The sequence below is a fragment of the Brienomyrus brachyistius genome, chromosome 16, assembly GCF_023856365.1.
Source record: "Brienomyrus brachyistius isolate T26 chromosome 16, BBRACH_0.4, whole genome shotgun sequence".
In the NCBI taxonomy this organism is placed as follows: Eukaryota; Metazoa; Chordata; class Actinopteri; order Osteoglossiformes; family Mormyridae; genus Brienomyrus; species Brienomyrus brachyistius.
Window position 1 is genome coordinate 10,216,469 of NC_064548.1, and position 22,297 is coordinate 10,238,765.

At 42.4% G+C, this 22,297-nt stretch overlaps 2 protein-coding genes across 11 annotated transcripts in view; one reads left to right on the forward strand and one right to left on the reverse strand.

Annotated features, from left to right (window-relative positions):
• Positions 1 to 479: 479 nt before the first annotated feature.
• The window catches only part of tns1b (tensin 1b), a 174,858-nt gene continuing 153,040 nt past the window's right edge, over positions 480 to 22,297 (forward strand). For 5 of the 10 annotated variants that reach the window (XM_048977911.1, XM_048977917.1, XM_048977919.1 and 2 more), the window contains exon 1: positions 18,138 to 18,570. In XM_048977911.1, coding sequence (XP_048833868.1) covers positions 18,466 to 18,570 — 105 coding nt within the window. In that variant the 5' untranslated portion in view covers positions 18,138 to 18,465. Of the gene's footprint in view, positions 552 to 18,136; positions 18,571 to 22,297 lie in introns of those variants that run through there. The other 5 variants (XM_048977916.1, XM_048977914.1, XM_048977918.1 and 2 more) reach the window with 4 other exon arrangements.
• Positions 5,404 to 8,610, reverse strand: LOC125709460 (gastricsin-like). Its single transcript, XM_048977932.1, has 9 exons — positions 8,448 to 8,610; positions 8,177 to 8,306; positions 7,644 to 7,761; positions 7,146 to 7,264; positions 6,880 to 7,067; positions 6,670 to 6,786; positions 5,908 to 6,055; positions 5,702 to 5,800; positions 5,404 to 5,565 (listed from the first exon to the last, which is right to left on the reverse strand). Exons 1-9 carry the CDS (start codon positions 8,501 to 8,503, stop codon positions 5,404 to 5,406), a joined length of 1,137 nt encoding a protein of 378 aa, XP_048833889.1. The 5' UTR covers positions 8,504 to 8,610.

Consider the following 22,297-nt stretch of genomic DNA (forward strand, 5'->3'; position numbering starts at 1 on the left):
AAAGACAGTATTTATATGAATATCAGATATAATGAAGTTGTATCGATCATATTCGTAAATTAAGTATATATATAGCACTATTATTGTATCACATGAAACCGCAGCGCAAATAATGCGCCTTTGCTAATGGATGCGGAGCGGAGCCAGGTTTAAGGAGGGAGACCTGAGAGGAGTTGAATGACACATTTTCTATTTTTCTTTATAATTATTATTCGTTATTATTATTATTATTATTATTATTATTATTATTATTAAGGGGGTCCGTGTTGAATATCCTCTTCGGGGATTTTGAGAGGGGCTTTTCTGCTCAACCTCATCTGCGTGTGCGGAGGAGGTTTTGCGCTTTTCATATTGCGCATCTTTCGTATGGGACACCGAAGGAAACAGGACTTTTCCCCTCCCTGGATCTTGCTATACTGAATGGGTAAACAACACAATCTGCCTGGGTGGAATGTACAGTGAGTTTCATTTGCTGTGAAGACGATTTGCTGCAGATGCCTTACGATCGACATGAGGAGAAAAAGAAAGAGGAAATGAGGCTCCTGCCCAAGGTAACCAAAGGGGGTCCGAGACTTCGGCTTCGAAACAGTGTTTGTAAACTTAACAGGACTCGCTGCGGTTTTGCCAACCGATTCAAAGGCCAAATCAACCTGAAATCTTACAGATACCCACTCAGTCATTTGAAACAGATGCTAGTAGCATAAACGAAACCCCGTTTCCTGCCTCCCGTTAATGAGATTTAGCATTATTTTAGCCAGAAATTAAATTTAGCAGTAACGAACAGGAGCCTCACATTGGAAACGATGGGCAGACCGCACAGGCAGGACTGGATAACGCGCAGTCGCGGCTGAAAGAATTTGCGTGTTGCCTTTAAATTCCGGGTGCATTTCTAGCTTTCTAGTGGTTTCAACTTGTCCAGACTTCTTTAGACTTGGTGGTTCTAGAACGTTTCGTGCATCCTCGTGATTTTAGTGTTTTCCAAGTACTTTGTTTTGCCTATTTACCACACAATCAAATTTTACTGAAACCTCTCTGGTGAAGAGAGCTGTTTAACCAAAAGCAAATTAATGAAACACCAGGGCAATGATTTTAATGTTAGTGAATGTCACTTGTCCTGATTTTTAAATCGCAGAGGTAGGTAGGCTCCGCTATTTAATCTAAGTACTGAAACCATGTGACCTCTAGCACTGACCCCAACCCACCCTTGATGCCTCAAACAGCATTTGTCCTGTGGGAGGAAGTCTGTGTTGTTTTTAGATCCCTTCTTCAGATAACGCTTACTCCTTCCCACACACTTTGTGAAGGCACCTGATAGGCAGCCTGTCTCTCCCCTGCATGTGATTGGATGGGAGCTTTGGGAGTGCCCCTCCCCCTGATATTTGTCTTTCCCAGTCATTCTCATTGTGTCTCAAAGAAGTAAAAACATCCAGTCCCAATCTTCCCTTAGTTTTCTTTTAATCAGTTTGTTCTCAAAGCGACATTCTCTGAGTCTCCCAGGACTGCAGCCATGTCTCTCCAAAAAAGGTATCCTTTTATTCATGGCAGGAACACAAAAAACCAACTGCAAACACAGGTTCAAGACTAAAAGAGATCTTTAATATGATTTAGTTTTTTTAGACTAAGTTGAAAACAGCCATTTTCTGTGACAGAATTCATGGCTTTCCATCACATCTAAAAGCCCTTTTATCTGATGAATCAGATGTATAGCATTACATGTACTTCTCTTAGGGAGACTTTTGTCCAAAGTAAGGTATAAGTGATGATCAGAAAGCAGAGCTGCCCAGTGTCCCTAGAGCAATCGGGGTGAAGAGCCTTGCTCCAAGGCCCAACAGCGACATCACTCTCCCAGCCATAGGATTAGAACTAGCGACCTTCTGGCACAGAGTCCTAACCCAAAGAGCCACAATCAGAATGTCTGCAGTCATAACCTTTTGGGAAAACTGCAACGTGGCATTGAAGCTTCCTTGTGACAAGACTGACAGCACCAAAGCAGAGCCCCGGTGTGAGATGCTGCAGCCATGCGATAAATAGCCTCACACCCTGGTGAGACAGTTCATCAGACTGGCTGCTTCCTCTGTCTGAACGTCAGTCTGAGGTAGGCTCAGCAGTCTTGCTCTCTTGTTTTCCTGTGTCTTCAGAAAAGATGCATAATTCTGAGGCGTAGGTTTGGTTGCACCATTGGTAGTGACCAAATTGACCCTGAATGCCACACTCCTGTAAACACACATGATGCAACAAAATATTGGTAAGGATATCTCCCTAGCATCCTTCCTCAAATATAAACCCTGCATATCTGAAACAAGGGTGTTGCTAGAGATTTTGGTCCCCATGAAATGTGGATATCTGCTCATGTTATGCAATCGAAAAGTTAAGTTTGCGTTTTCTTCACACAGCAGTGTGTAGCAAGGCCCTGTCAACAAATACCCTGGCAGCGAATATCTAAAGATTCTGTGCTGTGTCCAAGACTGTCATTCAAAGCACAGCCGAGGAAGAGCTGAAAAGCTGTTTGCTGCTTGAAGAAAAATGCACAGCCTTTGTTTCCCAAACGAGCATGGTAAAATCACTGATGCGGAAAGTGTCTCACAAAGAGAACGTCAACGCAAGATAATGAGATACTACAACACACAACAGTCCCCAAAAGCAGCTTTAAGTCGAATGAAATTTTCCGAATGCCATTAATAAATTAAGAAAACCAACTACAATCCCGGCATTGTGGCTGTTTGTACATTTTATACAAAATATAAGGATTTCATTGCTGAGCTAATTTTGAAAGTAAAGGTGTGAACAATGTGTTTTCTTTATGCTTTTCTTGTACTTTGCTTTTCTCTGACTTGTTGAATGTGGTCTTTGTGCTGCATTTTTGTTTATTCTCTCCTTCAGCGGGAATTTTCTCGTCCCCCTCGCTATTGCGAGCGCCAGACCAGGACACACACGTCGTTCAGCCGTAGGTTCGGCCCAATTTAGGCCCCATGATTTTCTCTGCACGCCCGCTTTGTGATGCTGTCCATCACCCCTAACACCATTTGAGAAAGGCATTCATTGTTGGTGCTTGTGGCGACTCTGAACTTTCATATTATTTTTCAGATTTTTCATCAATAGGACAGTCATTAATTGGTAAGGCAGTTTGTGTGAAACAAGAGTACGGTCATGTTTTCATTACTGGGGGAATGTTTCCCCTGAGGAGGTAATAAAATCCCCCCTTGACATGCCGCATTTGCTCTGAATACACGCAGGGGGAAGAAGCCTTTGTTTCTCTTTCTGTGAGAGAATCATGACAGGCCGAGGCAAATCGTCTCAGTTATTGGTATTTCTCTTCCCTTGTTTTTACCTTTTCAAAGCAGTGCAACTCCACCCAGCCCAGAGAGACCCCAGACACATTTCACATTTTTGCTCCCTCTCAGCTCCCAGCCTACCTGTACCAGGTATAAAGTTGCAAATTTGAATAGATTTTCTTGATTGACAGTCACTAATGTTAATGAACAGTTAATCTATCATCGTTTACTGACACCCCCCTCCACCTCCACATACACACACACATGATTATATTCATATCCTTGTAGGGACTCTCCATTCATTCCTATGGGCAAAGCCCTAATCCCATCTGTGACACCCTTAACCCCTACCCAGCACTAACCTTAATTATAAGTAACCAAACAAAATACAACACTGTAGACATTCTGTTTCCTCCGGGTACTCCGGTTTCCCCCCACATGCTGAGGCTAATTGGAGTTGCTAAATTGCCCGTAGGTGTGCATGTGTGAGTGAATGGTGTGTGAGTGTGCCCTGCAATGGGCTGGCCCCCCATCCTGGGTTGATCCCTGCCTCATGCCCATTGGTTCTGGGATAGGCTCCGGACCCCCCGCGACCCAGTAGGATAAGCGGTTTGGAAAATGGATGGATGGATGGATGGATGTAGACATTCTTAGTCTTTTGATTGCAGTTACAGGTTTTTATAAAATAGTCCCCACAACATAAAAAGAAACAGTTTTTATCTTATTGTGGGATCATTTGGTCCCCACAATGCAGTATACATATCACCCACAAAATACACGCACACATACACACACACGCACGCACAGTCAATATTGACATCAAATACACAAGTAGTACATTCCTCAATAAAGGATTTTATTGAACAAATACCTTTTCCATTCAGCTTTTAAGCATCTTTAAACATATTAACAATGATCGCGTTTCTGTCGGTATAGGCATAATTTGTCAATGGCTTTATGTGATACACTCTCAGATAAAAGGGTAACAAAAATGTACCTTTGCTTGTCACTGGGACTGTACCCTCAATGGTCTGCCACTTGTACCCTTAGCTGTAGGTAATTGTACATTTGGGATGTTCCTCAGAGTCTGTATCTCAAAAGGTACAATTATAAAGGTATAGCCCCACTGACAAGCAAAGGTACAGAATTTTACCCTTTTTTCTGAGAGTGTATTTTGCTTGTGAAGATTAATGTAATTGGCTGTTTGGGCGCCATACCCATGTTGATATACAGTCAAAACCTAATGGCCATTAAATGAAACAATTGTCTGGACGGTAACTTTCCAAAGCCTCTGCACATATCAAGGTAAGCCTACTATTTGTTTTTATTCAAAAAGATCAACATATCTACATGCTCTGGTGTGAGGCGCATTTGCAACTTGTTAGCTGTAAGTCCAGCTGCTGAAAATACCCATTCAGCTACCAGGTCTCAGGTAGGTAGCCTCGGTAATCTTTCTGTGCTGATATTCCACCAATCGGTGGGACTTGTGTCTAGGGACATCTCCCCAGAAATGTAAAACCACACCGATTCAGATGGTTCACACCATCGCACGAGTATAAATGCTCTCAACGGAGCAGGCCACTTGTACAGGCTGTGGTATAGGCTGCATATTATGACTTATATGGTACATAAATCAGCTTAAATGGTGAAAAGAATAGGCCTACTCGCTTTAATGAAAATGCACAAGACTTTAATCTATTCATTTAGTTTGGAACACTTGATCAACTATATTCTTCGCAAATAATCGTTAAATTAATCATTACCAACCCTAGCCAGGTATTTGATGTTCTTGATTCATTGGTTCAGGTGTGCTGGGAGCTGGGAGGTAGCAGTATGTAGATTTACTGGGGGTCTCCGAGGCTTGGGTTTAGGAACACTGGGTTTAAAGGATGGGTTTAAAAGATGGGTTTAAAGGATGGGTTTAAAGGATGGGTTTAAAGGATGGGTTTCCACCCTTTCACTTCATCTTCTACAGAGACTGTCACTCCAGGGTTATTTATATTTAAGCCAAAGAAATTATATTTGTTAAAAAAAAACAACAGATAAATAAAACTGCAATGGACAGAATTTTGTTTGATGATTTAATCAAGAAGTTTTAATGATGAAGGACAAGTTTTCACCCTGATGGAGTCTAGGCCAGTTTAGCAAAGCCGACTCTGCCATTTCCTTGGTCAAACACAGAGTAGAACTGCCTGAGGAAGACATCTCCCAGAATCCAGTGGGGCATCTCTCCATCATTACTTGAATGAGACGACTCGATCCCACTTATGCAATTTCCATTGGAGTCTTGCTCCTGGAACCAAAATCACGAGTTATTGCACTACTCACCTCACTCGTTAGTCATTGGCCTAATGATCACAACCACAAATTATTACACTAATCGCAGGCATCGGCATAAAATTTGTTAGAGTTCTGTAATTGATCCTCACCGACAGCACATAAAAAGAAGGTTCCAGATGGAGGTGGGCTCCATTCATGACGAAGGTCAGTGTGGGCAGGCTGCTCACGTCATCACAGTTAAATACGTACTGGAAATGGGAAACTCACTGGTCAGCAGGTTATTAGAATTATTATAGCATTGGCATTATAATTTGAGATTTGTGGAGCAAATAGGAAGATAAAAGGAGTTTCTCACGCTTCCGTCGTCGTTCACCACAGCTCCCAGCTTGTGTTGCAGTGTATCTGCAAATTCTTCAGGGCAGACCAGGAGTGAAGTTCCTGTGTCCACGATGGCAGAACAGCCATTAACACACCAGCCAGTCATTTGATGGTCCACCTCAAATCTGCAACATATTAGCAGAAGTGCTTGGCAGTGTAAATGAATTCAGCTGTTCTTGGATAGTGTGCATCACTTCTGCTATAAATTCTATAATTCTTTGTGGAGAATTGTCACTGAATTATATATTATATGGGGTGGCATGGTGGTGCAGTGGTTAGCACTGTTGCCTCATACCTCTGGGACCCACGTTCGAGTCTCCGCCTGGGTCACATGTGTGAAGTAAAGTACCCACACTGTAAATGAATTTGTATGTTCTCCCCATATTGTCGTGGGGTTTCCTCCAGGTACTCCGGTTTCCCCCCACAGTCCAAAGACATGCTAAGGCTAATTGGACTTGCTAAATTGCCTGTAGGAGTATGTATGTGAGTGTGCCCTGTGATGGGCTGGCCCCCCATCTTGGGTTGTACCGTGCCTCGTGCCCATTGCTTTTGGGATAGGCTCCGGACCCACTGCGACCCAGTAGGATAAGCAGTTTGGAAAATGGATGGATGTTGAATGGATATGTTATTTTTTTCGAGAATTTGGGCGGCAATGTAAAATGGTTGACGTCAGGGACTGCTCTGTGTAGTAATAGAAGCATTCCATCCAAGCAATCATTTCTCTGCTCAGAAGACTCACTCATCAATAACCAGCTTCCAGTGGCTGTTTTCTTTCACAGGAACCCAGTGAATGTCCCCAGTATAGTGGTTTGGGTCTGTGCCCCCAAAAATCACTTCGCTGCCCTTCTCTGAGTTTCTAGAAAGGAGAAAAGTGTTTATTAGACAATAATTTACACCACCAGTGTGTACATGCTACTTTTATGTTAGAAATATTATTATTACGACTCACTGGCTCAGGTAGAAAGCAAAGACAGGTTCCTCCAAAAGACCTTCCTTGATCATTGTGTCCACGATGGTTTGTTTCTCAGGCATGTAGGCCAGTCCCATAATTCCCTCATGCAGAGGTCGAGCAAAGTGGTCACCAGGCTCTGTAATACTCAGGCCAATCTTCTGATCTGTTACTGTTAGCTCACCAAGCTGAGAAAAATTCACAGAACATTTGAGTTTTGAAGAATATACTCAAGATAAGCTTCTTCCTCAAATGGTTATGCTTACTTTGACTGTGTCATAGCCGATGACTCCAGTGACGCTTCCTGTTCCATACTGGATAGAAAATGGCTCACCGTTGCTATGATACGTGGAGGATTTATCAGGGTCAAACAGATCATGAGTTACTGTTAGGAAACAAAGTTTAATCCATCAGTAGATGAGGTGCAACCTGATACTGTATTGCACAGTGAAGTAATGATAAGCATTGACCCAATACAGCCCATATTAAATCGCATCAGTTTGTAATCAGTTTGTTTATCAACACATTAACGGGTCGGTACAATCGAACGTTAGTAATTCTACAAAAATGCAAGAAGCTTGCATATGGAAACCAAGAAGTTGACATAGATCTGAAATTTAACCAGAGATTAATCAACAAAGAGCAGGTTTATATTATATTCAGATTTTAATCGAGCAACATGTACCTACCCTTTATACCACAGCAGTTCTCTTGGTGTGTATGAATAGTGAGCAGGTATTACTCAGAGCTTATGTCATACTCACAGCAGGCACTGCTCTTGCAGTAGACAGAGTTGACCCAAAGTGTAGTAGACCCTGTGTCAAAGTGGACGTAGAAGCTCTGTGGAGGTGTCCCCACATTGATTTGACCGAAGTAGGACATCTGTGGACAGTGAAGATAACAAAGAGAACACAAATTAGTTTGTGAGTTTTAGGTTTGCAGTGACATGTGATCTGTGATTTCTCACTTGATTCTACTTGATTCTGAATATTCGTGTTTTATTTACAAAAGAGTCTTATCAGCCTGTTGGCTTAGATCAAGTGCGACATCTGTCTTGGGCAACATCTGCTGAGAAAGTCAATGGTTCAAATCCCCTAAGCAGCAGACTGATTTCAGCCTTGGGCACTTGAGCAACTGTGTGTTGCTTTGAATAAAAGCATCTGCTAAATAAATACAATGCTATGTGTTTCTGAAAATAATCTAATTTCATTGACATGTGACTGCAACAGCTCATGTTAGCAGCAGGAAAGCTGGATTGGAATGAAATTCACAGTTCAGTTTACCATCTTAGACTTACATCGTTTTGGTTGATCAGGTCCACATCATAGGCTCCTCCAGCGCTATACTGCATGCTCTTTAGCAATTCCTGCAGCTCGCCCCGCTCACGTAGCTTTTCATACAAGGTTCCCCGCTTCAACAGAGGAACCCTGAGAAGGGGAACATCAATTCATCCATCCCATTATCCATTCTTAGAGTCTCCCACAAGACCATCCCCATCACCAATGCACATGTCACGTAGTTTAAAAGCATCCCTCTCCAAAAGCTGAACCCCTGACACACACTCTTACCTGACGAGTCCCTCTGTGAGGGCTACAAACACCAAGCTGAGAATCAGACACCTCATCGTGGTTCTCTGGAACTATCCTGAGAAATCAGCAGGCTGAAAGCCTTTATAGCTTTTTGGAATCGCAGAACCTGAGGTCTTTGCTTTTTCTCTAAGATAAGATAATATATGAATATAGACATACTTTCTATTAATTCAATTCAGTTGGCCATCTTTAAGCATCTTTTAGGAAAGGGCACATTTGCACACAATTCCAAGTGTCAAACGAGGGAATATACAATATATTTGATCATACTGAGATATTAATTTTCTATAATTACATTTACAAAGGTGTTCTGTGAGTCAACACCACCGAGAGTGACGGCCAGAGTAAATAAGAAGCAAAAGAGAGAGCAAACACCCTCACAAGGTGCCTTTCAGTTCCTGCCCTCTGTTTTTCTATGTTTTTGTTTTCAAGAACAAATCAAGGGGATTGGATTCAGAAGCAGAATATTTTTTATTCACCTAGTACAAGAAGAATTTGGAATTTGTTTTGGTGCAGATAGTGCCCTTCCATACTGTAGGCAACTAAACATGCAATCAGACTAAAGTACAAAAAAACTGTGAATAAAATAAATGTGAAATGAAAGCATAAATAGAAACATAGAAAAAAAAAGTAAATAAACATCCAGACATATAAATAAAGATGCAACAACCAGATATAGGGGACAGACAACTTGGGGTATGTGCAGATGAGTGTATGAAGTCAATTATAGGATGAAACTCATTCAATGAGTGATTAGATATGAAAGAGGGTGATTATTATGCAGCAGCACACACTAAAAACTAACCGTTCTTGTAGATCTTCTTGCATAACATCTCTATTATATATATGTCTTGTTCTTGGAACCATGCGAACCTCACATCATGGTCTTCACTCAGTGCTCCTTAAGTGCTTTCATCTGAGCAGGGATCTCCTCTAGTACTATCTGATTCTCCTGGAGTTTGGGATCAGTGAGGTTGCATTTGTTTGTTGTTAATAACGCCACTCCGCCGCAGTCAGATTCATAGCTAGTTTCTGCTTGCATAACTTATTTTTATGATATTCCCTTTCCCACAAATTGTACATTTTTTTCTACTAATACTTGGTCAAGAACAAGTGACCATCCTGATTTGACATACATGCTCAGATTTGCATTAAATTAGACAACCACAATATACTTAAAAGTAGGGGTACCATAAAAGGGGGGGTCCCAGAATGACCGGGGCCCCAATTGGAAAATACAGGGGCCCTATTTGGAAAATAGTTGGACTGGTCTGAATTGGGGGTCTAATATAATATGCTTTCATGGGCCCCAAAATCTCTAGTGCCCCCCATGCAAAATGATTATTATATATGATTGTTATAGTTATGAACTGCAACTCATCATGTATGCATATGTTCAATTCAATTAAATTTCATTTGTATAACGTTTTTTCACAACATTATTTTGTTTGAAAGTGCTTTACAGTATCCCCGCCCCAAACCCCCCAGTGATCAAGCCAGAGGGAACAGTGGCAAGGAAAGGCCCCCTTTGAAAGAAGAAACCTTGGGAGGAACCAGACTCAAAGGGGTGAGCCCAACCTCCAGGGGCTGGCATGGAAAGTCATGATGTTTAGCTGCATGGCAACATGAATGAGACTGCAAGGATGGAAACCATAAAGTTCACATTATGGTCTTCTCAGGATTGGGCGATATTTCAATAAAATATCGCATGTTGATTATGGACATTCCTATCATCATCAATTTCATGTAAAATCTGATGCAGCTTGTTTTCTTGTATAACTGACAGCCAAGGTTTTCCCAGGGCAAAGCACCACAAACCAGGAATGTGATTCCATCTTTCTCCAAGATGTTGCTACATAATCAACACAAAAACGGCTGACAGCTCAACACCTTCCAGGAACAAGACAAACAAGACAAGACAGGATAACCTCACTGAGATGGCCGGCTTCAAGCTAAGAAGTAAGCACAGGGTAAAACTGGACTAAATTACCTGTCAGATTACCATCTTAAATATGCACCATTTTGGTTGATCAGATCCACATTGTAGGCTCCACCAGTGCTGTACTGCATTAAGGTTTTCCCATGGCTGGCCATGAATTAATGTCTTATGTTTACAAAAACAGATTATATATTACCAATCCGTTACCGTGATTAAAATTGGGGCAATATAATGATGTGAATAGTAAGGTCAGAATCCAAGGTTGTTCCTTTGATTTTTGGAAGTATTAGCTAACTTGCTATTATACAGCAAATTACCTCACATTACCACTTTGTAAAACCCAGCATTTGCTGTACCTGCTACTCACATTTAACAATATGTCAGATAAGCAATGGCCACTGTGTACAGTGATATGTGGAGCCCTGAGGGCGAGAGTAACTGGAATGTGCTCTGTCATGTCGGTATGAAATGCCTCTTGGGAATCTACAGCGGCTAGAGTGGCCCATACAGACATGATCACTCAGCATCTGTGCTTCTCGAAGACCGAGTTCTGTCTTCATAGGTATCAGCACAAAGCCCAGGCTCCTCTGCTAGCTCACAGTAGCACACTTTGTGCCCCAGGGGCTCTTTGAGGGGCTTGGCACGGACACCGCCTTGGTATTGGAATGGCATTTCGTTCGGGCTCCATCTGATCTCAGATTACAGCAAAGAACCCTGCGGTGGTTGGTGGCACCCAGACACTCTGTGAAATACCGGGGAAGCGGCCAAAGGGGCCGGCCGGCAGCGGCCCCGGGGACGTGGACGGAGGCTACTTCATGCTTCCTTTGCCTCAGAGCAGACTGAGAGCTTTGCACATGCCTACCACCCACACTCACAGGCCAATGAAAGGCTCCCTTTATGGCACAGGAAAGAGACTGTGCACTTTGTCACAGACAGGAAGGACAGACCACATACACGGGAGCTCGAGGGCACATCAGTGTCAGTCACCCAAAACACTTCAGGCTGTCTGGTTTAATGGCCTGGAGTTTGTTGGATGGGGATTCATTTTATTTCATTCATAAAACTTTTGGATGTTAATAATTGAAAGCCTTCAGAAACATGATCTAAACAGGCTGAAGCAGGGGCATTTAAACAGCTTTTGTAAATTGAAATATTGCATAGTGATAGGAAAAGGCTCAGTCAACATCTCAATCAATACTAATGTCCAGATTCACAACAAGGCTGGTCTGTGGATCCCAAATAAGCCTCGGAAGACAAATGAAAATATATTGTTGTTCCTCTCATCGTTGATGATAATCAGGCTAGAATACCTCATCTAACAAAAGGGTAAATCAAGCCTGTTCTTGATGTAGGATATGGTTATAAGGTATAACATCAGGAGGATAAGGTATGTTTTTGAGGATATGGTAACATCTCTTCTGATCTATTCAACATCTTTGAGTAAAAAGCTCTTTGTGGTACACCCTGGTTTGGATGCTGCTAACACTGCAGTAAAAGATTATGCCCTGTCTAAACGAGATCAGGAGAGGATGGACCAATCACATTACTTGTTGAGATACAGTCTCAAGATTCTGGGAACAAGACTGAGGAAAAAGGCTTTGGGTTTCCAGCTGGTAGGAGCCCTCAGGCACAAACTCAGAGGCCCCTCAACAGATGGCCAGGCCAACAATCGAACATTATTGCTGCTCTGTGGACTGTGCTGGTGCTACAAGAAGGAGAAGAAAAACAGGTGGAAGAAAGAAGAAAAGTTCTCATTTCCATACATTTTCATCCACCCAACCCATTTCTTTAACATTTTATCCAATACTACATCGCAGCACTAAAAACTACAGGCTACCATCTTAACAACTGATCCCTTAACATCAAGAGCATTTCATGACCATATCAATGAAATCGGGACTTTATCAGTTAATTGTTTTTTTTTTTACTTTGAAATAAATTCAGATCCTGGATTATCGGAAATCGGGCTTGAAATGTGAAGATAGACGATACTTGGCAGAAGATCCCAAGGTTATTGTGCTAACGCTAACAGCTATCCCAAGACTTATGGCAACAAAGGGCCACTTATAAGGCTTACTGAGCACGGCATCACCTCAGGCAATGTACCTGGCATATGAGAAAGTGCCATATACGTAGAAGCAGTCATAGGCTTCAAGGCAGACCTCTGAAGGTGTTCAGGAACAGGAGCCTGGCTTGCCCTATTAGCTCTGGGTGTCATTGTTGCCAAATGTGGTCTTACCCAGCATACGCAGGGAGGGGAAACATTATTATTCTGCATACAATTCTCTGGTGATAGCTTGAACAAGGTTAATGGCCAATAAGTATAAGGATATCGATCCAAATACAATTGTTCTTCATCCACTCATCTTCTTGCATGCTGTACCAATTTTAATAATGTCTTTGAACAGTGACAGTTGGTAAGCAGCACTTCCTATAGTGCCCAACGTAATGTGAAATGTAAATAAACTTTTTTCTTGTTGCCTTTTTCCCATCCCAGCAGGGACATTCACTTGAACAGATGCCTCAAGACCAGGAAGACCTGTGGGAAATGGCTCATGAGTAAGACTTCTGCTCAATAAATTGCAGAGGTGGAGATTTCAGGTCTAGAGAGTGCAAATCCAGACCAAGATATTACTTCAACCAACCAGTTGAGTATAAAGAGTCACACACACAGAGTACTCATCTGGTTGGTTGAAACAAAGTCTTGGTCTGGATTTTTACTCTCTGGACCTGAAATTTCAACCTTTGATAAATTGTAACATCAAGCGGTTCCAGCTGAGTCAGTGACGTTATATGACTACTTTAGTATAACACAGACGTTTGGCCTTTCAGTATTGAGTGATTCTTTGAAGGCACCTGACCACAGGCACTTTTATCATGATCTGTGGGAAAGGGAGCGAGGAGAACATCTATAGCCTTGAGTGCTATGGCCTCAATAGACATAAGATCCTCTGTATTATTTTGCAATAGACACATAATACCTGAGAGTAAGTTCATTAACCCCAACGAATCTGATACAAAAACAAACTGAAATAGAAGCCTGATAACAGAGTTTTTCCCTTAGCAGAGACGTAGCCTGGCTGGTCCACCCAGTGGTTGGCATTTGGTGTCCAGTGTCAGGTGAATCGGGGCAGGTAGAGGGCTGCACTTTCTCCTCTCACACTAGAAAACCAAAAGTGTCAACTGTGACCCAGTTTTCTCCCTTGATAAAATGCATCGTAAGAACGCATCATAATGTACAGCTGACAAAAACCGTGAGTCCTGCCCCCCATCCTCTAACCTCTACGACATGTGTCCGATTTGCAGCCTTGCTCATTCTACTGCACTGCGTGGCTGCTGTCAAACTGGGCATGTTACAGTCACTTACACGTTTTCTTATTGTGCGGAGAAAGAAGTCTAGTCATTAATTATTATGTGCACCTGAATGGGAAGACTTTTCATATAGTTTTGTTGTTTGTGACATTAGTCTTTCCTTTGTGAATAATAAATCAGTTACGCAACAATATTTGTTTATATTACTTTCTAGCTATTCAGTCGTTCTTCCCTGTTTAATTACATTTACAGCATTCAGTTTTTGAATGCTGTGAATTTATGGATTTTGAGACATTCCCTTTGCAGAACGGTGCCCAGATCAATATGTGATGCAGGAAAACACCCCAAAGTGGCTCAGTAGTACTCATGTCTAGTTACTGTGTAGGCCATGAGAGATGTTCAACTTCACTTTGATGTTCATGAAACCACTCTGTCATGCTGTCTTGCTGTGTGCATTGGAGCATTATCTTCCTACCACACAGCACCACCTTCAGCATACAGTGTTTGAACCACTGGGTGAATATGACCTTCCATAATGGTTCGATAGTCCTTGGCAGTGATGGAATACGACCACGAGCCTAGTAATGAGCCTAGGGAATAAGCCTAGTAATGAGCCTAGGGAATGAGCCTAGGGAATGAGCCTAGGGAATGAGCCTAGGGAATGAGCCTAGGGAATGTCATGATATTGCAGCCCAAACCATGACTGATCCAGGCCTGTCCTACACTCTGGGTACGCAGCAGTCCAGGTGGTAAGCCTCTTTGGGGCTTCTCTACGCCGTAACTCTCCCGGATGTGGGAAAGACAGTGAAGGTGGACTCATCAGAGAACAATGCATGTGTCACATTGTCCAGAACCCAAGATTTCTGCTGCTTACACCATTGAAACTGACTTTTTTGGCATTGGCATGAGTGAGCAAAAGTTTGGCTATAGCAGCTCAACCATAAATATTGACCCTATGGAGCTCCTGATGATCGGTAGAAACAGGAGAGTTGAGGTCTGCATTGAATTCTGCAGTGAGTTGGGCAGTTATGCTTTTATGTTTTTTGGATACAGTCCAGGTTAGTACCCGGACGTCCCTTTCAGACAACTTCTCACATCCTCTTAAGTCCACAGTTACTCCTGTTGGATGTAGACCATCCTTCAAAGCGATGTGCCAACTTTACCCTGGATAAATGCTCTTGATACACCACAAAGACTTACTGTCTTGGTCACAGATGCACCAGCAAAATGCACACCAACAGTTTGTCCTCTTTTGAACTGCATGTCTCTCATTATGTGTGGATTACAATATTTTATGTACAGCTGTGCTGTTGCTCTGCTAATTCATCCTTCACACTCTAATTTTAGTGATGGAATATGCAAGTGAAGACTGGCCCCCAGGCCGTGTATATATATGTGTGAAACTTCAAACACTATTGAGCAGGTGTTTCAGTTTCACGGTCTAACCCCTGTCGTCTACTGTATATCTACTTCCAGTCTTGTTAACTCTATGCAACTTAATCTATTGTATATCTACTCCCAGTGTTATTAACTTTCTGTTATCTACTCTGCACATGGTCAGTTGTTGAAAGTTCTAAATGTGCTCTAATACAGGGGTAGACAATCTTATCCTCAAAAGGTAAGTATATATGTACGTTTTTGTCATAACCTTTAGGTCACCTGTTCCAACCCTTGTGTGAGCACTCTTCAGCCAGTCAGCTCTATAATTAGTAACCTAATTAAGGAGTTGCAGCAAAAACCCGCACAACACAACGGCCCTTTCTGGATAAGATTGCCTACTGCTGCCCTAATGTGACTGGCCTAATGTCATGTGACTCTGTTCTAGGTGACCAGAGAGAAATGTCACTGCTGTTTGCAAAACAGGTCCATTACGTGTGTATCTGTCTGTGAAAGATGGCCAGGGGCCATAGTTTAGTACAAAGGCAAGCAGGCGTTTCCCATTACTAGAACATTCTAAATGTCACAGTGAGAAATACTGGAGAGAGAAGCTGTGGGCACTGAGAAAACTCGATGGTTTCAAGATTAGTCGTGTTTTGTTGTTTTTTTCCCCCAAAACAATCCATTCATTTGTTCCATTTTTAACTTTGCCAGCTACACCAGTGGAGAAATTCCACTTCATTACCCTTGATTGCACCTTTTTAAAGCTTAGGTCTCTTTTACTGTAATTGTCCACAGAAAAGCAGCCAGGTCCTTTCCTCTACTTCCTGATCTATGACCTCGAGTTGATGTCCATCTATGAAGAGGAGCAGAGCTAAGGAAACACAGCCATAGAATTTAACTTTAAGATTATATTTAAAAAACTTCACAAAGGCCTGACTGCTCATTGAATGATTGATTATTCTTAAGATGACATAATTTCTCTCTCGCTCTCTCTCTCTCTCTCTCTCTAGCTAGTGGCACCTGTACAACATTAGAGAATTTTTCTCTTAGAAATGAATATACTTTAAGAGGACATACCACAATTGTCTTTCTGTATAGCCATGCTGCAATTTAAACTTGGATAAAAATCGGTCTGCCTCTGGGAAAAATAATAAGCTTTAGAAAATTCACTCAGAGCTACTTAGAAGGCCACACTGTCTGCCATGTCCCCATGACAGATTGCACTATTAATCTCACAGCAGAATCTCCTCCGGCAAACAGGCCACGTTCCTGGGAAGAAAAGCTTTTTGATAGGTGGTTACAGACCTAATCTGTTTGAGAGAGCAAGGATCCCTCAAACATTTCAGCATGAACACAGTCCTCTTTGGGGAGCAGAAGAATTGTGCAGCCCCATACTCTTTGAAAGACACCTTACAGAGATGTGACGTGTGATGTGGAAATGTTCCAGTGAACACTGAGCTTTAACAAGGAGTGGAATTTAGACAAGTAAAGATGACGGGAAGAGGAAGGTTGAAAATGAAAAGAAAGGAAATATATTTTCTGTCAAGTTCAAAATAGATGACGCTTGTTCATTTTCTATACCTGCTTGTTCTATGCTGAGTTTCTGGGTCCGGAACCTATTTACGGGTGGCAGGGAATAACCCAGGATGCATCACCCACCCACTGCAGGGCACGCATACCTTTCACACACACATTCATGCCTATGGACAATTTGGTAACTCTGGATCACCTTTGCATGTTGTTGGACTGTGGGGGGAAACTGGGGAATCTGGAGGAAACCCCACAACGACGTCGGGAGAACATGCAAACTCAGAGCCAAGGCCGAGACTCAAACCCCGGTTCCCAGAGGCGTGGGGCCACCATCCTACTCCCAAGCATGTCATTGCAAAGAAAGTATTTTGTATCTCAACAAATCGAATACTAAAAAAATGAAATTACTTCCCCCCTTTTCTTAAACATGTGGCTCTTTTCCACTGGCATACGTGAACCAGGGCTCATATGCGACCCGATGCTGGTGACGCGGGTACCAGCTCCATTTGATTTTCCAGTGCAGAAGGGTTGGCTTGCTTGGTAAAGCCGGTTTGGTTTGGTAAGCAAAAGTGATGCTTGTTTACTGTTCACATGCTGTATATATGTATATATATATATATATATATATATATATATATATATATATATATATATATATGTCTGTGTGTGTCTGTGTCTATATGTATGTGTTTATAGAACATGAACTGAAGATGATGTTCTTGAACATTCTGTGTAGCACATTTAGATACATCCTTGCCAAATGAGGCCAATGCTGCCCCCTGTCTTTTTTCCTCCTCCTGCTGTGGTTTGCAGAGCTGAAAATACTCCATTACAGGTCTGGAATTTCTAATAGATTTAGGCGCCTTAAGCAGGCCTTAAGCATCAGTAATAACAATCCACTCTATCACCCCACTGACTATAACATGCATAAAAAAATCTACCTCTCATTACTCTAATGACGATTTAAAACATGTGTAGGCCTAATATTTATGTACCCGAGAACGTATATTTTCTTTCTCTCTGATCTCTGGCCCATTGTTATTTAATTAGAACCTAGAGATGTTTCACAACGTTTCATTACATTATACATAACGTGCATAACGTGTATACGGTATCGGCACTCAAAACAGCCACGGGATAGAATATAAGCTCCCCCTTTAATGAAAAATAACTTTATTAAAAAACATACTTTTGACAGATTAGTCATTAAAAGTGGTGATTTCCACAATCTCTTTTGACAGGTTTCCGACCACCTGCTGAAATCAATGTCACGCATAAGGAAGTTGTATTGATCACACTCCAAGATTTATTGTTCAGCTATGCTGGGGGAAATCCACGAAACCGCAGCGCTGCACATAATGTGCGCCTTTCCTAATGGATGCGGAGCGGAGCCAGGTTGAGGGAGGGAGAACTGAGAGGAGTTGAATTACATGCACATCCCAGATTTCAAACACGTTTTTTCTACTCTACTCTAAAATCCTGCCTCTTCCTGAACAGCGGGGAGGGGAGCCAAGTCCGAAATTATGCATGTAAATTTGCTGGAAAAGGGGGAAAAACTTGGCCATGGTCATGGTCAGCAGATCTGAGAGATAGGACACGGAGATTATTTTTAATCCTTAATTCTAAGAGTAATAGGATTTTAAATGCAGGTCCGTGTTGAATATCCTCTTCGGGGACTTTGAGAGGGGCTTTTCTGCTCAGCCTTACCTGCGTGTGCGGAGGAGGGGTTGCGCTTTTCATATTGCGCATCTTTCGTATGGGACACCGAAGGAAACAGGACTTTTCCCCTCCCTGGATCTTGCTATACTGAATGGGTAAACAACACAATCTGCCTGGATGGGATGTACAGTGAGTTTCATTTGCTGTGAAGACGATCTGCTGCAGATGCCTTACGACCGACATGAGGAGAAAAAGAAAGAGGAAATGAGGCTCCTGCCCAAGGTAACCAAAGGGGGTCCGAGACTTCGGCTTCGAAACAGTGTTTGTAAACTTCACAGGACGCGCTGCCGTTTTGACAACCGATTCAAAGGCCAAATCAGGCAAATCTTATTCTGTTTACTGGAACGTTTACTAAACCCGACCGCTGTAGATCAAACACGTTTTACCTCAAAGCATTTCCCAAGAAATGTTTTTTTTTCTCACGAGAGACGTTTGGAGCTGTGTTTCGGTGCCCATGCTGTCATTTGAACATGAATCAAAACGCAAAAATGACTCATTTCACCATTAAACTAAACTCACTTTCCACTTTAGACGACCGAAACGCGACGTCTGTGGGATGTTTTACAAGCTACTTGAAATCACTGACATGTCAAAGTAACAGCATGAAAGGAAAGCATGCCAATGCCAGCTATTGCGACACTAAGACACTAATCCCATCATTTTCAAATTATATTTACTTGTAATGAAAACAGGCTAATGTTATTTTGTATAATTTTATATACATATATTACGAGCGATCGCTTCATTTAATTCGGTTAAATCAGTGTATAGAGACAGATTTAACACCATTTGAAAACTCACATCGAAATCTCCGTTAAAGATTGTTCGTTTTCATGCAACTGAATAATATTCCCCAGAACGTTCCCAAACTCCTGTCTTGCACTTAATTAGGACAGTATTGGATGGATTTGCGTGTTGCCTTTAAATCCAGTGGGCGTGTGTTTGTGGCTTCATAGTGGCCGCAGTTTGTCTGAACTTCATTACTCTGAAGCTTGGTAATTCATGCAGTCTGTTGCTTTTTCCTGGTGCTGTCTCCTCATTAGTCATGTAATCCAATTTTGCACTAATTTCCCGTTAATCCCATATCGTTTAGCCAAACGCTACCAAAGAATTAATGAACCCCCAAAGCAATCATTTAACTATAACTTCATTACAGATTGTTAAATGTCATCTGTATTAAAACAAACAAACAAACAAACGTAAGCTCTGTTTTAAACTTTACGTTTAGTTTCTTCAACTGCCAAAGGTGAGCTAAATTGTCCCAAATGAGTAATGAAGCTGGATTAAGTGCATTAAAGGGGAAATGACGAAAAATAAGTGTGCCTTAAAGTCACGAGTCACTTGGTTATACGTCCCAGTGCCAGGAAAAATGTCTGTTACATCTGGCTTGGAGGAATATTAATTTAAGCCTGGGTGGCTTCTTGTTAATATAATGCTGTGGTGTGTGGGTTACATTTGGAAAAGCTGGACATACCATTATAGCTATAAATGCAATGCCCTATGGCAGATATTTAAAAGTTGGGAGGATTGTATTGATGGTCATGTTATTAGTGTGTGCACCCACTCGGTCTGTCTTGCTAAAGTACCTGCTTGTGGTTAGTTTGTGTGTGTGTGTGTGTATGTGTGTGTGTGTTTGGTTGCTTCAGGGACCCCAATGAGTGATTAAGATGGTCATATAGTCCACCAGAGTGATTAGGACCCTATATTCGCAATACAGATTTGCAGGGCGTTTAATAGACCGATAGCCCACTTTTCCCGAATGTCTGACAGAGAATGTCCATTTGTGCTTGACAAATGTGAGAGGCAGACGGCTAAGACACAACTTTTCCCGGGTGTGAGATGGATTATAAAAGAATGTGTTCTGGATTAATGTTTCTATGTTTTGACACCTTTGTGTTCAGAGATTAACTTGAAAGATATACCACAACAGAGCCAGTGACTATGCAAACAGTTATATTTAAGGAGAAACTAAGAATTCAGGAGAGGAGAAGGATTTTAGACACAAAATACTTTACGCTTTTCTTCGAAATGCAAGAATGACATAGAAATGATCTCTTGGTCTAATAACTTGTTTGGATATATACTCGCCGTTCCACAGAAGACATAAAGTCATTCTGGGTTGTTACATAAAAGGTGTGATCTGGTCGTTGTTCCGTAATCTGGTGGTCCGTAATCCCTGTTATGTGTTAACGAGTCGTGCCGCAGTGAATGGGCGGGCTGATGCCCTGTCTATTCACGGATGCTTAGCACGCCCTCATCAGTCAGAGACTCGGGGCACTTTTACCGAGGGCCCCCAAATCTTCTAAGCAAACAGGCATTTCCTTTCATCTCTTTGATGGGAATAAATCAGGCTGAAGGCACAGTAATGGGAGGGGAAAGGTGGGTGGGGGGGGGGGGGGGGGTGAGGAATTCCTGAGATTTAAAATCCAGGGACAACTGCTACCTGCTAGATAGCCCACAGGTTTCTTGGGGATTGGTCTTATGTGTGCTTCATGAGCAAGAAAAATGGTGTGGGGTGGGGGTGCGGGCGGGGGGGGGGTTCCTCCTAAGTACTTAACAGTCCCCCGTGGTATGATGCCGCCCGGCTGCTTGAATGGGACGGAACTTGGCATTCTGTGCACTTCCGACTCCGAGCTTGCTGAGGCGAAGTCATTAATGACAGTTTCTCAAGTGTTATTATGGTGATTTGTTCTTGCTGGCCCTTCAGTTTACCAGCCCTGGAACACATGCATGAGGAGCTTTAGCTGGAGCGATCCAGGTAACGCAAGTGAGCTCGCTGGAGGCCGAACTGGCAAGTCTCTGATGAACGGCCGTTGTTCTAGAGTCCTGCTAGTGTTTCGTCAATGATCTGTCAGCGATCTTATTCTAAAACCTGAAAAATGTTGAGAATGCTCCTTTGTTTCTCTGAAAACTATTCAGTTGGCGACATGCTTATGATTAATATATTAGCATACAGTGACGATTTGGTCAACCTTGTGTTCTCCGTCTGGTTCTAGTTCATAATGCAAGCATTTGAAGAGCACATTGCTTTGTTCGGTACTTTGGGGGTCACTTACTTACTTACTTACTGATGCCCATTTACAGAAGCAGACATTCCCAATGTAACATTCTACTCTTCCGCCATTGAAGTCTTGCACCAGCAGAGAAAGTTCCGTGGTTGATGTCTCAGTGCTGAGGTACAAGGCTGGGCTATAGCATTTCAAGGTGATCTCCTAAGTGCCGTTATCGCCACCACAGCGCTCACTCCTCATCCCTCCCCCAATGCAGCATTTGTTCTATGGGACGATCGGCCTGTGCTGTTTTTAGATCCCATGGTGAGATAAGACTTGCTCCTCCCCGCACTCTTTGTGCAGGCTCATGAAAGGCCGCCAGTCCCTCCGCATGTATGTCAGGGGATGGGATCTCGGGAGTGCCTCTGCTTTTACTGCAGCTCGCTCCCAGGGAATGCAAGACAGATTACTGGGCCAGAACAAGGGGGTAACGTCCAGCTCTTAAGCATCTCAACCCTCTTTTAATCTGTGTCTTTTTACTCATGGTAGGAAAGTAAAAAAACAAATGCATTCACAGATCTTATAGTTTACACGCTTACTGGAATTGTTTAGTTACAAAAACAGAATGCAGCCGTATTCTGACTCAAAAATGAAAGCCTGAGCTCATCAGTGATAAGGTTCACGGATTTGCTTGACTCCCTAACATTAACCAGTGTCCTCTTTGAATTGATGGCTGAGGTGGTAAGTTCTAGAATGTTTGCTGGCGCAGTTCTTTATAGAAGCTGTTGTACAGCAAGCTGTTGCACAACTGCAACGTGGCATTGAAGCTTCCTTGTGACAAGGCTGACAGCACCACAGCAGAGCCCCGGTGTGAGATGCTGCAACCATGTGATAAATAACCTCACACCCTGGTGAGACAGACTGGCTGCTCCCTCTGTGTGAACATAAGCACTCTTGCA

Coding starts and splice junctions, on each gene's coding strand:
- LOC125709460 (XM_048977932.1), bottom strand. CDS start 8,503: ATGAGGTGTCTGATTCTCAGCTTGGTGTTTGTAGCCCTCACAGAGGGA. Junction 7,068..7,145: donor TCGGCTATGACACAGTCAAA/GTAAGCATAACC, acceptor AATTTTTCTCAG/CTTGGTGAGCTAACAGTAAC. Junction 6,056..6,669: donor TGGAAGCTGGTTATTGATGA/GTGAGTCTTCTG, acceptor AATATGTTGCAG/ATTTGAGGTGGACCATCAAA.